We start from the raw sequence: 14,536 nt of genomic DNA on the forward strand, positions 1-14,536 counted from the left end.
TTTTCCAGGTCTCTCCTCCATTCCAGTCCCTCTCTGAGTCTCTTCCTCTGCATAGTGCTTTTTCTCAAGGCGGTGCCCAGAAGGCTACAGTATTCCAAAGGGGTCTGAGCCGGGTGTCCGGGGGCAGCCCTTGCTCCTCCCCTACACTGTTCGTTCCGGAACTGATTCAACAACCCCCAAGGAGAGCTGCTGCCCGGGACCCAACGTCCCATTTTCGAATCATCCTGGAGAGCAGTGAGAAGCAGCTAGACACTAAGCTAGAACAAAGCTGGGTTCAAGACCCTCTCCTGACCCAGAACTCTCTGTGCAACCTTGGGGAGTTTCTACACCTGTCTCTAGGATTAAGACTAGAGGGGGGCGGAGAAAAAATGTTCCCCAGTGTTGGTGGAGGGAGCCTCCTCACCCAGGAGCGCCTTTAACCAGTGAAGTCACTTTCCCAAACAGGCCAGTGAAGAGCCTTGGGGTTACATCTTACTGGAATCTATTTCTGGTCCTGGGGTTTTCAGCCTGGGAGTCTCCACAGAGAATGAGTTGCATTGGAATGCTGGTCCCCATCTCCCCCCACCCTCAGAAGTGTGCCGGAGGGGAGGTCTCACCTGTGATGTTGGGAAACAGCTTGTAATAGGGCTGCTGGCAGGAGTAGCGGACCTCGGATTTGAAGGTGGTGGCGTTGTTCTTGGTGGCGAAGGTGACAAGCCCGTGCTCCAGCTCCGCTGGGGTGCTGCAGTCTACAACTGAGAGAGAAAAAAATCAGCCTTGGGACTGCTCCCATCCTCGCTGCCCATTGCTGGAGTGAGCCCGTTGGGGAGGGCAGTTGACCCCTCCCCCTCAAATGCGCCCATCTCTGGGTCCCATAGTCACATCCCTGAAATAAATCCCCCCAACGTTCCGCCTGCCTTAGGCATCAGAACAGGGACTCTTGGGGCAACATCTGGCTACACCTACCCACCCCCCCCCCCACTCCAGGACGTTCTTCCACTCAACTTCAGAACCAGTAAGAGTCTAGGATAGGAGCCTCCAAAATCTAATTCTAGTCAGCACCCCTGTGATTACACATCTTGGCCCAGGCAGGAGGAAGCATTGGAAGAAATCCTGATACTTCCTTGTCTCCTTTCAGGTGGTTGGTGGCTTTTGGAACTGAGCCCTGGTGGTTACTCTGGCTTGGAACATAATGGCAGGGGTGAGGGAGAAGCCCCTACTTTTATGCAATGAGCAGTTTGTTCTGCCTGAAACCTTGGGGGATGCAGGAGGCAAAGGCTTCCCGTGTCAGCATCAGAGGGCCTTCTTTTACCCCTTGTTTCAAGGGCTTGTGCCTCATTTCTAGAAAGCCCCTGAGTCTGGACCCATGTTCCTTGCTTCTTCCTGACTCCTTAGAATCCAACTTTTGATATCACAGATGGCCCAAACTCCCTAAAATCCCCATGAGACCCCATCCCGGTGTATGGTGGGGCCATTTCCTGGGGCTGGAAGGGTGGGTAGAGTAGGGACCTATGTCCCTGCTAAACTGTGTATTGGGGCTTGAAGTTTAGATGTGTACACAAGACTACCCTAGAACCCATCTTGGGCTTTTTTGGTCCAAGTAGGCCAGAAAAACCTCAATCTTTTCATTCTCTCAATGCCATGAGGTTTTGCAATATTCACCATTACGACAGAAAACTCCACAACGGAGTTCTCTTATACTTGGGTGGTGGGTGACTTATTTCAAGCAATCGTCTATACAACAGAATCCAAGTCCAACAAAACCCAATTATGGATCCCTCGCAGGTGGTTGTGACGATATTTCACAGGTTCATCATTTTGTATTTCATACATTCGCAGACTCTTCTTTTCTTTGGGAGTCCCTGTTCTCTCCTCTACCTCAACATGTTGTGCTGGGATCAGACCCTGGCATTCAGCTAGCGGAGGCTCACTAACACTGGGTTCCCCCATCACCTTCTCCCTTTTTTGAGATTTCTGGAAGAACTGAGTCATCTCAATCCCCCAGAGAGCCAAGGGAAGAGAGAGTCACCTTCAGAAGTCCCATCTCTGTGGTTTTTACTCACTCTTTCACCTGCCCAGACCAGATGGCTTCCAGCCCATTTCATGGTGCAGGACCCTACATCTCCAGCCTGCCTCTTAGCAGTACTAAAACTTGAGGTACTACCCATTTTCCTGCAAAAGAGCAACACCTTTCATTCAAAGGGTGACATTCTCAGCATCATTTGCACAGAGAGAGTGCAAAAGGGAAACTCATCTCTCAAAAGTTTAGGTCTGGGAAATTGTGCTCTGTTATCCCATACTCTTGTAAAAGCCCTCCTTCCTGGAATTGGTGGCATCTTCCTGTACCTCTGGAGAACCTTCTCTTCCTCTTCGGTTTTACTCTCATTAATTTCAGGTTCTGAGCTGGTAGAGTCCTGTAGGACTCAATGGATTCCACTGACATGCATTCACGTGGACATGTCATAGCTAACATGCAGCAAATGCCATAATGTCTAGAATCATCAGCCCAAAGGGCTGGAAATGTTTGTGGAGGGGCTGGGCATTGTGGAATATGAATGGAAACACAGGAAAGAACTAATTTACGTTGTAAATGTACTTTAGGTAATATGATTACAGCTTTCAAGGTTGACTTGGCCAAATGATCTTAATGCTATTCGCTAAGATGGGATTTTATTGTATTTCCATTACATTGCAGAGTACACATTAGCAAGGTCCTCTGGCCTGATACATGACATTAGCTATTTGACGTTGTATGCTATCTGGCTAATGTTGGACATTGGCCAATTCTTGACTCATAACATATATGCACAAACTTCTAAAGCTTTGCTGTATTTAATTTTAGGGAATTGGATTTTTGCTAAGAGCTTTAAATGGCCTTTCTCATTCAGAACTTAATCTGCTCTCTTTTTGGTAATGGATAGAGAATATTCACCCACAACCCTAGACTATATTCTGGCATTGTGAATTCTCCCTCTCACCCCCATGTTGTTAGCTGATTAGATAATTATCTCACTACAAATTTTTCTCAGCTCCTCCTACTCCCCCACCCCAACCCTCCCACCAATCTGAGCCAAGGATGGTTAAGGGGAGGAGATCCCATGGTTCTTTAGACCAGTCTCTTGTCATTGGATTAGATGATCCGATACATGAAAAAATACCCCAAGACATATTAATGGAGACAGACTCTGGGGTCAATGGGAGGTGAAGACATTTATTTATTTTAAAACTCTATACAGCCTTCCCCTTTCTCCATCTACATGTGATTAGATCAGTTTTTATCTCTTTTCTGTCTTTTCTGCATTCTAATTCAGCCTCCTCTTTTGTGAGCCCAGATTTCCATAATACTCTTGGAAAGAGTTTGTAGCTAAGACTTTTTCTTCACCCCTCTGACTGGGCCAGATGGGTTTCTTCTGCTGTGCATCCTGACACATCATAGCATCCCATGGCTGGCAGCATTCATGACTTTGTACCTTCCCCTTCCTTCACTTTTATACTGTTGGGCTGAGAGTAGTCTTCACTTTTGAATTTCCTCAGTTTCCCTGTCTCTCTTAAGTCCTTCTCTTTTACTCCCAAGACCACAGCTGTCTCTCTCTCTCTCTCTCTCTCTCAATGCCTACGGTTTATTCCTAATTCTTTTCCTTCCCTCATGGCTTATCTGTTCCTGAACCACGTTTCTTCTATCTGCTGGTTACTTCCTCTAGATGTGGAGTCTCAGGTGGGCTTAGTTAGAGAAGAGGATCATCAGAATGTGGGCCAACTTCTTTGGTCCCCACCCCCAGTGATCCCTAAATGAGGTCTGGCAAAGTCACCATTCCTACTCTCCCCAAAGTGCCCTCTGGTACCACGGCCATATTCGGACACCTCTCTGGACTAGGTCTGAACTGGGAAAGATCTTGAGGGTATAAATGGAGGATTGGGGCCCATCTCTATAACCTGACAAGACGCTGGACCTTCCACTCAGAGCGCCACCAATGAAGAGAGATACTTTCTGTTCAGAGAGCTGCAAGATGCCATCTGGTCATATCATTTCACGGTTGCTGCATTATCATGGGTTGCAGAGGTATCTCTCATTGGAGACAGAAAAGCTTCCAAACCCCAAAGGAGTGAATCTCTAATGGTGACAGGTGTGCAAGAAGGCCTGTTGAGAGCCCCTCAAGTCATTCCCCACAAGAAGCTACTTAGTTTGAGTACCCTAAGACCACCCCTCTTCTAGAAGGACTGAACAGCCAAGTTAAATAGTGAAAACAATTAAGCATAAACGAGCTTTGCCTAAATCACACCGATGACTCCATGGAGCTCACGAGTCTACCACGACCCCCATTCTGGCCTCCCTTAGCTGCAGATTAAGAGTCATTTATCTCTGGATCTCAGATTCAGTTTGTGCTTGGAAGGAGGTTCAAGCTGCTCTGCATTGCTGAGAACCCAATTCACTGATTTTCAGTCAGAGAATGAGCAGGGTAAGGGATGGAACACTTGAAATAAATTGGCAAAGAATTCAGCCGTGTGTCTGGAGCAGCCCATGAAGGACTCAGGGCTGGATTAGATGCATCCACTGCCCATGGAGATCCATTCATACTGATCTGCAGAAGCCCAGGGAGGTCTCAGGAGGTCCTGGAGTGGCTGATCCTTCTCAGGAACACAGTGCCACGTGGGTCCTGCTGGTCACTCGGTCTCCTCTTCTGTAGGGAGTCCACTTTCTGTTCCATTTTCAGGCTCTGCACCCATGGTGAAGGACAAGAAGGGATGGGGAGGAGCCAGGGAAGAAGCCACAAGAGAGAGGGGAGAGGGAGAGAGAGAAGAGAAAAGAAGAGAAAGAGAGATTACTGGGCAAAGCAGGAGTAGCTCATGCAGGAAAGATAGGAATCTTTTCACCCAGACTGGTGAAGGTGTGCAGGGTTGATAAAGTAGCATGAGAGAAGGGCAGCTGTGGGTGGTGGGCTTTGCTTGATCATTGTGAATTTTGGACATGTCACTTCATTGGCCAGGGGACTCCCAGTGAAGGCAATCCATCCACTCATCCAGTACTTGCTTTACAACTGGTAGATAGCCAGGGTCACCCAGCCAGTGCCTGGGCAGGACCTGACCCTGAAGCCAGCTCTCTGTGCACTCCACAATGTCTGGCTCATTGTGCTAAATATGTGGTGCCTACAGCTCATATGTTCTGAACTTATGATGCACAGAATGCTGTGAAGGAATCATGTACACTTGGGAAAAATGTTCCTGTATTTTTCAGAACTAGAGGATTCATATTTCTGGATGTTTTGTGCTTTAAAAGCACTTTCTGTGCAGCAACTCTGCAAAGTAGGATATATAAGTAAAGGGTATTGACCTCATTTTACAGATAGGGAGACTGAGGTACAATGGTACAGTGACATCGTAGCTCTAGAGATATAAAGGACCTCAGAGGCATCTAGTGCAACCTCTTCATTTTATAGATGAGGAGACCGAGGATGAAGGAGGTTAAGGGACTGGTCAGAGGAGCCCATTGACCCTTGAACTCGACTCTCTGGCTACAGGGACAAGGATTCTTCTACTATACATCAATCAGGCTGACTTGCACAGAGTCACAAAGATAGAATCAGAACATGGCCTCATGCCCAGAACCTTTCCACCAGACCAGACTTCAGGGTATGATAGTATACCAAGGACATCTCTGGGTCCTGCAGCCTGGGAGCCACTACCAACAAATACTGGGGTGAGGGGGCTCAATATTTATGTATATTTGACAAAGCCCAGGCACATTCATTGGCAATGTGTTTTTGATTGTTCTACTCTCTGAGGTATTGAATGGCAAACTCCAACCCACATGGTGCCCTTTTGCTCGGAGGTCATGGGGCCGCAGACCTAGAGCTGGAAGGACCTCAGAGGCCACTTAGTTCAACCCCCTCACACCTAGAGCTGTTAAGGGTCCAAGACCACACAGTTAGTAGCAGAAGCAGGATTTGATCTGACTCCAAGCTTAGAACTGTACCAGGTAGCCCCCAGCCTTATCACATGCAAATTAAAATGGAAAAGAAAAAATAAACACCCACATCCTAGCCCTAAAGGATTATCCAAGCCAAAATATCCAAGTCCAAAATAGGGTGCTCAGCAGCCTTACCCAACAAGTAACAGGTCGAGGGGTTAGTCAGGTTTTGGGGGTAGGCTTCCTTATTGTTTCCTCATGGGGGCAGGATTTTCAATCAATAGACTGTGAGCTCTCCAAAGGCAGAATTTTCTGAGATGACTAAAGGACTCCAATTCTCTCCTCTATTTTGAAGCAGGAGCTCTCCCCATCTCTGTCTCTTTCTGTCCCTCTCCAACTCCCCCCTCCTTTATCCATGTGCCTATAACTGTCTTTCTTTCTTGAATTCTCTCCCTGATTCTGTTTCTGTCTCTTCTAAATCTCTTGTCTGCCAACCTTTGCGTCTGGAGCATCGGACTCATGTCTTTGGATTATATCATGCCAGGTCTTTGCCTTCCCCTCTACCACCAATACAAGCTTAATAATGCTACAAAATGCTCATAGAATTCAATTGTATTAAATTGAAATATAATACTTTTGCCCGTTGTGCCTCATACTAAAAGATACACTCTGTGTCAAAAATAGAATTTCAGTGGAAGAACAATTCAGTTTTTCCTCCAGTGGATGAATAAGAAGATACTGGCTTTGTTTGAAACATGTTCCCCAAAGCTACAAGAGATGTTATGTCAGGGGACTTTGGCTCATCTTACTTTGCTGTGCTTACCGTAAGCTTTATAGAGCAGACTATCCTGAAGACAAACAGTTTAAGGGTGGGGATTTGTGGCAGAGGAGACAGATGTACAAAATGTCTACAAAGACCTTGACTGTGGTCCTGGCATTTGTGAGAACTCATTCTTTGATAATTGGCTACTTCCATGTGGAAACAGGCACAGGGAGGGCAAAGAAAACTAATGGAAGATATGGTTGGGTCCAGAAATGAAAGTGATTAAAGATTTGCACACTGGAGAGGTGTATCCTTCATGCGCATCAACAATACTTTCGTCAAGAAGAGAATATGAAGGTGGTGGAGCTAGGGAGCACTGAATGAATCCATAAAAATGTATCTTGACTCTACCTTCACAGAAAGGAAGCAGCAACCTCGGGATCGCCTGAGTGCTGGCTATATCAGATCACCAGCCAATGAGAACAGAGATAAAAGGGGCATCCCTAAATCAGAAGAAATGCTAAAGACATGTGATGTGATAGCAGCTCCAGCTCATCCTGCTCAAACAAACATGCAATGGGCCAAGACAAAGGCATGGACTTTTTGGAACCATTTCCTAGAGGAAGATGTGTGACTGCCATGTCACCATGACTAGGAAGGAAGATGTGTGACTGCCATGTCACCAGGACTAGGAAGATGTGTGACTGCCATGTCACCATGACTAGGAAGATGTGTGACTACCATGTCATCATGACTAGGAAGATGTGTGACTGCCACATCACCATAACTAGGAAGGAAGATATGTGACTGCCATGTCACCATGACTAGGAAGATGTGTGACTGCCATGTCACCATAACTAGGAAGGAAGATGTGTGACTGCCATGTCACCATAACTAGGAAGATGTGTGACTGCCATGTCACCATAACTAGGAAGATGTGTGACTACCATGTCACCATGACTAGGAAGATGTGTGACTACCATGTCACCATGACTAGGAAGATGTGTGACTGCCATGTCACCATAACTAGGAAGGAAGATGTGTGACTGCCATGTCACCATAACTAGGAAGATGTGTGACTGCCATGTCACCATGACTAGGAAGATGTGTGACTACCATGTCACCATGACTAGGATGATGTGTGACTGCCAGATCACCACGACTAGGAAGATGTGTGACTGCCATGTCACCATGACTAGGAAGATGTGTGACTGCCATGTCATCATGACTAGGAAGATGTGTGACTGCCATGTCATCATGACTAGGAAGATGTGTGACTGCCATGTCACCGTAACTAGGAAGATGTGTGACTGCCATGTCATCATGACTAGGAAGATGTGTGACTACCATGTCATCATGACTAGGAAGATGTGTGACTGCCACATCACCATAACTAGGAAGGAAGATATGTGACTGCCATGTCACCATGACTAGGAAGATGTGTGACTGCCATGTCACCATAACTAGGAAGGAAGATGTGTGACTGCCATGTCACCATAACTAGGAAGGAAGATGTGTGACTGCCATGTCACCATAACTAGGAAGATGTGTGACTGCCATGTCACCATGACTAGGAAGATGTGTGACTACCATGTCACCATGACTAGGAAGATGTGTGACTGCCATGTCACCATAACTAGGAAGGAAGATGTGTGACTGCCATGTCACCATAACTAGGAAGATGTGTGACTGCCATGTCACCATGACTAGGAAGATGTGTGACTACCATGTCACCATGACTAGGATGATGTGTGACTGCCAGATCACCACGACTAGGAAGATGTGTGACTGCCATGTCACCATGACTAGGAAGATGTGTGACTGCCATGTCATCATGACTAGGAAGATGTGTGACTGCCATGTCATCATGACTAGGAAGATGTGTGACTGCCATGTCATCATGACTAGGAAGATGTGTGACTACCAAATCATGTGCCTACTTTCTTATTTCTAAAACATCTTGAAAATGGCACATACATTCACCTAAAGCATCCTTAGAGAAAACCTAAGAAGGAACAGATAGACTTTGCTAGTTGATTTTCTTCAGTTGGTCAGATTTGCTTCCCTTTACTTCACCTCAGTTCAGCCTTGTTCAGTTAAGAACCTACTATGTTCAAAGAGAAGAAACATCGTGGCAGAGTAGGCAGAGGGCCATCCTGGGAGTCTGAACTACCTGAGTTCAAATAGTTCAAGTCTCTGACATATGCTGGCTATGTGGTCTTGGGTAAGTCCCTTAGCTTTTTAGTGCCCCAGGCAACACTCTAAGTTGTAGATCAGTTGCTGATCTGCTTTGGTAGAGGGAATTTCCTCAATGGGAGCTCCCTTGCACAACATGATTTACCAAATAGAGCACTAGATATGGATTCGGGAAGACATCAGTCCAAGTCCCTGTGAGTTCTCCGAAGGCAGAATTTTCTGAGATGGCTAAAGGACTCCAATTCTCTCCTCTATTTTGAAGCAGGAGCTGGAAGGATGGTTTCCTCACATGAGAACTCTGTGAGGTAGATATTAAGTGTCATTATCTCCATTCTAAAGATGACGAACTTGAGTACCAGTGAATGGACCACAATCATTCAGCTAGTGAGTGAGATGGGTTCCCATACTGGACCCAGTAAAATGGGGAGGTTTGGGTCAAATTCCACTTGGGAAATGGTGTCATGCTTTCAACATCCCAGGCTTCATGCTGCTGTTGAAGCCCATTTCTCGAAGATCAGCATTTTCCTGGCGATGCTTTCCAGCTGCAAGTCTAAGAACCCCATGATCTTGGGAGGATTCAAATGACAAAGACCCTACGGGCCATGGAAAGCTGAGTGGCACAACTCAGGAGATTGCATCATGATACCAATGGCAATTTACATGTGAGAAGTGGAGTGAATGAAATGATAAAAGACTCTGGTGACCAGAAGAGGTGACGGGCTGGTCACCTAGCTAGAAGGGAAGACAATAGATAAGACAGCTTCAAGATACCAGAGATGTTCCAAAACCACAGAATACTACATGTATGTAGCATGTTGAGTAGATCCTTGCTAGATGATTTGAGGGAGAACAAGTACAAGAGTCATAGGATGGGAAAGTGTGGAAAGCTTGCTATCTATACCAGTGGAGGGTGTGTCCACGTGAAAGAAATTACAGGCCTAATAAAGTAATGTGCTCCTGATTACATTACTCTAAATGCACTAAGGAGTGAAAGCCATGTCTCTCAACATTCCTTACTAGATTTCATCGGGAAAGAGTCACATTCTTTTAGTACAAGGTATTTCTCTAAATCAGTCATATTTATTCCTAATGGCCTTGGGCTTGACTACATTTGATGCTAGGTTGGTATCTTTCTATTTTGTAGTGCTTGGGGAGAAAGAACATGGGAAGAAGGAACCACAGATGTCTACTTTGGCTATACATACATAAGAATTAATGCCAACAAAGGTCTTTGATTTTTTTTTAGCTTTTACATGACATGATGGTGTAGAAAAGACTAAAGATTGTTTCTTTTTAAACAGATCTAATTATTCTTTGATGCTCTGAACCAACTTATTAGATGCAACAGACAACTTTTGAAGCTTCCTTCATCTTGGGAAGACAGCTATAGTTTTTTAAAAAGTTGGTGGTTCAAAAACAAAAAAAAAAGTTTTTGCATGTAACTAGAAAATAAGATACACAGGCAATGGGGCATAGAAATTTATCTTGCCCTACAAGAAAGGAAGGGAAAAGGGGATGGGAGGGGAGTGGGGTGACAGAAGGGAGGGCTGACTGGGGAACAGGGCAACCAGAATGTACGCCATCTTGGAGTGGGGGGGGGAGGGTAGAAATGGGGAGAAAATTTGTAATTCAAACTCCTGTGAAAATCAATGCTGAAAACTAAATATACTAAACAAATAAATAAATAAATAGATAGATAGATAGATAAATAAATAAATAAGTAAAGTAAGTAAGTAAGTAAATAAATAAATAATAAGTTGGTGGTTCAAAGCAGCTCCAAAGCTAGGGACTTTACTAGAATCCCCCCTTTACTAAATGTTACTGGAGAGTTGGGTGGGAGCTCAGAGACAATCCAGTTCAAACTTCTCAAGGTAAAAATAAGGTTCCTGAGACTCAGACAGAAGGAACAGCTTGTCCAAAGTCACGAAGCTGGTCATTTGAAAAGTGACCAGCTCTCCGGTCTCCCAGGGTCTCTCTCAGCTTTGGATGTGCCCTCAGAGGCATGTCACCCCAAGCAGTGTTGAGCTGAGCAATCCAAGCGCTGGCACAAAGTGATATTTGTGTGGAGAAAGGAAGGGTGAGCAACATTTCTTTAATTCCTTCTGTCTGCCTATGGGAAAAGTCTTCACTAAGGAACAGCAAACCCTTTTGCTTACACTCATGTCTGGCCCGTGCTCCCTCCTCACCTCCATTTGGCTTTGTTCAAAACTCAGTTCAAACACTACCTTTAACATTAGGCTATTCCTGATGCTGCTGGGACCTTTTCTCTCCAAACCACATGGGGGCTATATAACTAGTATTAAATATATGTATAACTTTATGTACATATAATTTGTATTTTATATATATATATATATATATATACACACCCACATATAGGTATATATGTATATATGGACATTTATATACACACATATACTCATATATACAAATATATGTATATAGAGAATACATATTCCCCCCATCCCCGATAGAATATAAGTTCCTTGAGGGTAGGGATCGTTGCACAGAGCCTGGTTCACAATGCCTGTTAATTGAAGGATTGATTGAACCACTAGTTGGCAAAGTAGTGCTTGTGGGCACTGTGGGTTGTCTTAAAGAATAAACAGGGGGAGGAAAAAGGAAGAAGAGGAAGGAAAATAAAGGGATCAGGAGAGAAGGTAAAAGTGGGGAGATGGGGAACACGAGACAGAAAGAGAGAAAAGAGCCATCCATGGCAGGGAGAGGAATATCACCTCTACCCCTGCCTCTGGAACTGCCAAAAAGCATCTGTACCAAAATTTGCCAACCCCAGCCTGCCTGCCTGCATGGGGAAGTGTGCTGAGACTCAGAGAGAAGGAACGACTTGTCCAAAGTCATGAAGCTGGTCATTCAAAAAGGGACCAGATCTCAGGTCTTCCAGGGTCTCAGCTTTGGATATGACTTTGGAAGCATCTCACCCCAAACAGTGTTGAGCCGAGCAATCCAAGTGCTGGCACAAAGTGATAATTGGGAAATGGGTAAGGGGCCTTTTGGGGTTGGCAATTTCATACTGTCACTTTAAAGTATATTTTAAAGGTATAGTAACAAAAAACCAAGAGAAGAATATATGGAGGTTGTCCTAAAGCCCTGGCCCAGAAAGACTTTCCATGATCCTAGGGCTGGCACTTATCAGCCTACTCACCCTTTCTCCTTTTCAGGGCGCTTCTCCCTGGCCACTCTGGATGAAGGAGCCCTCCTTGCCCTGCACTGGTCACTATTTAGACAGAGCTGGCTAAAGCAAAGACTCTGAGCCAGGGACCAGCTTAGCACCTGAGGCCACTGGCCTGGGCACCAGAGGCCAGAAGAGCATTCTGAGTTCATGGTCCCCTGGCTGGCTTGGGTTCCAGGAGCACTTCCTACCTTCCTCTAGGCAAGGCTAGCTATTCCCTTACAGACAGGGATTCTCTACACAGAGCAAAAGCATGAGACACATGGGGAGCTTTGCTTACTTTTACAGGTGGGGATCTTGTTACTCCACGTTCCATCTTTCAGACACTCGATCTGGAATGTGTCCATCTCTAGGTTGTCCTGGCGGTGGTAGTGGAGAGAACATAAATGGGGTGGGGGCAAAGTGAATGTCATAGATAACTTAGGTTGACCTCAAACCCTCCCTTGAGGGACAGTGTGGTATCAGGGGTAGAGTTCTGAACCTGGAATCAGGGGGTTCATATCCTGCTTCAGGCACCTACTAGTTGTGTGACCTTGGGTAAGTCACCCTTTCTGGGCCTCATTTCCCTCATCTGTAAAATAAGAGGGTTGGATTTGATGACTCTAACTTCTATTATACTCTATGATCTCATGGTCTTTATGAGCTTTATTTGAGGATGTTCAAGCCATGGAGCTCAAAGGAAATCTTCCAAAAGAAGGAACAAATTCCAGGATTCAGATGGGTGAACAGAAGTGGAGGATCAAGGACTCTGATGTGGAGGAGACTCTAGAATTCATCTAGTCCAACCCTCTCACTTTATAGAGGAAGAAACTGAAGGTCAGAGAGGTTGTGACTTGTTCAAGGCCATACAACTAGTAAGTGTCAGAAATAGAATTTGAACCCAGATCAACTTGACTCCAAATCTAGTGGTCTTCCCATTGCTTTACTAGACTTCAGGGGAAATGGAGGCACTTCCCTGCAGCACACTAAACCATGGATTTACAGAATCATTTAATACAAAGCCATACATTAAACACTTAATGACTTGGAAACAGGTGGGGACTAAGCCTCTACCCTGACATTAGGTGACCTGGGAAGAATGCCCACACCTTGGACTCTCATGGAAAGTTGACAAGGGAGTGGCTATGGCCAACTACTCTTCAATTCTTGGCTCCGTGGCTTGGTATCATGGTACTTTTTCAATCCTACCTAATAAAGGTGTTTGGATGATTGTAGAATCCCTATCTCTCAACTGTGGTCATATCTACCAAATATGATTCTGGAGACCATCCATGTCCATCCCTCCAGCCAGGTAGGAGGTCCCATACCTTGATTACTTTGTAGCCAGTGTCACAGCTGATGAGTACTTGGTCTTTGAAGGTATATTTAGCCTGTGAAGGATCGAGTTTCCCATTGACAGGGGGCTGCAAGACGGGGCATGGGTTCCCTGGTGGTGGGCAGAGAGGCAGAAGTGATGAGTTAGAGAAAAATGAAGAGTCTAGCCAGTGAAAAACTATATATGGACATCGTGGGAGTTGTCAGTTTCTATGAATGACTGAGTGAATGAATGAAAAAGCATTTATTAAGTGTCTAGTTTGTGTTAGACATTGTGCTGGAGGCTGTGGATACAAATACAAAGATGATTCTGTCCCAGCCATCAAGGAACTTGTATTTTATAGAGGGATACGACATATGTAGAGGAATGGTGGCCAGGAGGCAAGGGACCTGGAATGAATAAATGAAAAGTATTTATTAAGCTCCAAATATGTCCAGACACTATGCTAAGGTCTGGGGACACAAACACAAAAATGAGTTAGTCCCTCTTCTCAAGGAGCTTACATTCTAGTAGAGGAATACCATATGAATAAGGGAGGGGTGGCCAGTCTGGAGAGTCATCGGGATGGTGAGTAGATCCATGAGAAAGTAGATTTGCATGCTCTTTCTAATAGCAATGGCAGTATTGATTTAACTATACTGTCCAGAGTAAGAGCAAAAGATGGAAGAGGTGGGGAGAGAGTTTGAGTAGTTCTAGGGGAGATAGTAAGATGTCCATGGTCGGGTAGCCAATGGGATCTTGGTAGATCCCTGGATAGGATGTGAAGCATGGTCTGCAGCTAACCACCTATAGTGGGTTAAACTAGCTTGCGCTGACTCTTACCCATAGATAGACCCCAGGTCACAATAACCAGTGATATAATGATATTGGGTCATTGGGAGCTGAGGATTTACTTCATTCCCGCATGTCACAGGCTCAATTTGAAATTTTCAACCATAACACCCAGGAGGTGATGAGAGTGACACTTAGGCATCTTTTGAGAATTTGATTTTATTTCATTTTGATCCAATTCAGTTTTAAAGGCATCTATGTACAGTCTTATTATGTGCTAGATTCTATGCTAGGTGCTTGGGAGACAAATAAAAAAACAAAAAAAGAGTTCCTGCACTTAAGGCATTTACATTCTCTTGGAAGGGATACACACATTCTTTAAACATAAAAGTAGACAAATAGTCTGATAGGCAGTGT

At 45.0% G+C, this 14,536-nt stretch overlaps 1 protein-coding gene across 8 annotated transcripts in view; it reads right to left on the reverse strand.

Annotated features, from left to right (window-relative positions):
* MASP1 (mannan binding lectin serine peptidase 1) overlaps nucleotides 1-14,536 on the reverse strand; it is a 102,521-nt gene that overhangs the window by 38,105 nt on the left and 49,880 nt on the right. For 7 of the 8 annotated variants that reach the window (XM_036754978.1, XM_036754976.1, XM_036754977.1 and 4 more), the window contains exons 7-9: nucleotides 13,341-13,459; nucleotides 12,314-12,392; nucleotides 597-734 (exon numbers count right to left, since the gene is read on the reverse strand). In XM_036754978.1, coding sequence (XP_036610873.1) covers nucleotides 597-734; nucleotides 12,314-12,392; nucleotides 13,341-13,459 — 336 coding nt within the window. Of the gene's footprint in view, nucleotides 1-596; nucleotides 735-3,170; nucleotides 4,695-12,313; nucleotides 12,393-13,340; nucleotides 13,460-14,536 lie in introns of those variants that run through there. The other variant, XM_036754980.1, reaches the window with a different exon arrangement.

Source organism: Trichosurus vulpecula, chromosome 4 (genome assembly GCF_011100635.1).
Source record: "Trichosurus vulpecula isolate mTriVul1 chromosome 4, mTriVul1.pri, whole genome shotgun sequence".
Taxonomy (NCBI): Eukaryota; Metazoa; Chordata; class Mammalia; order Diprotodontia; family Phalangeridae; genus Trichosurus; species Trichosurus vulpecula.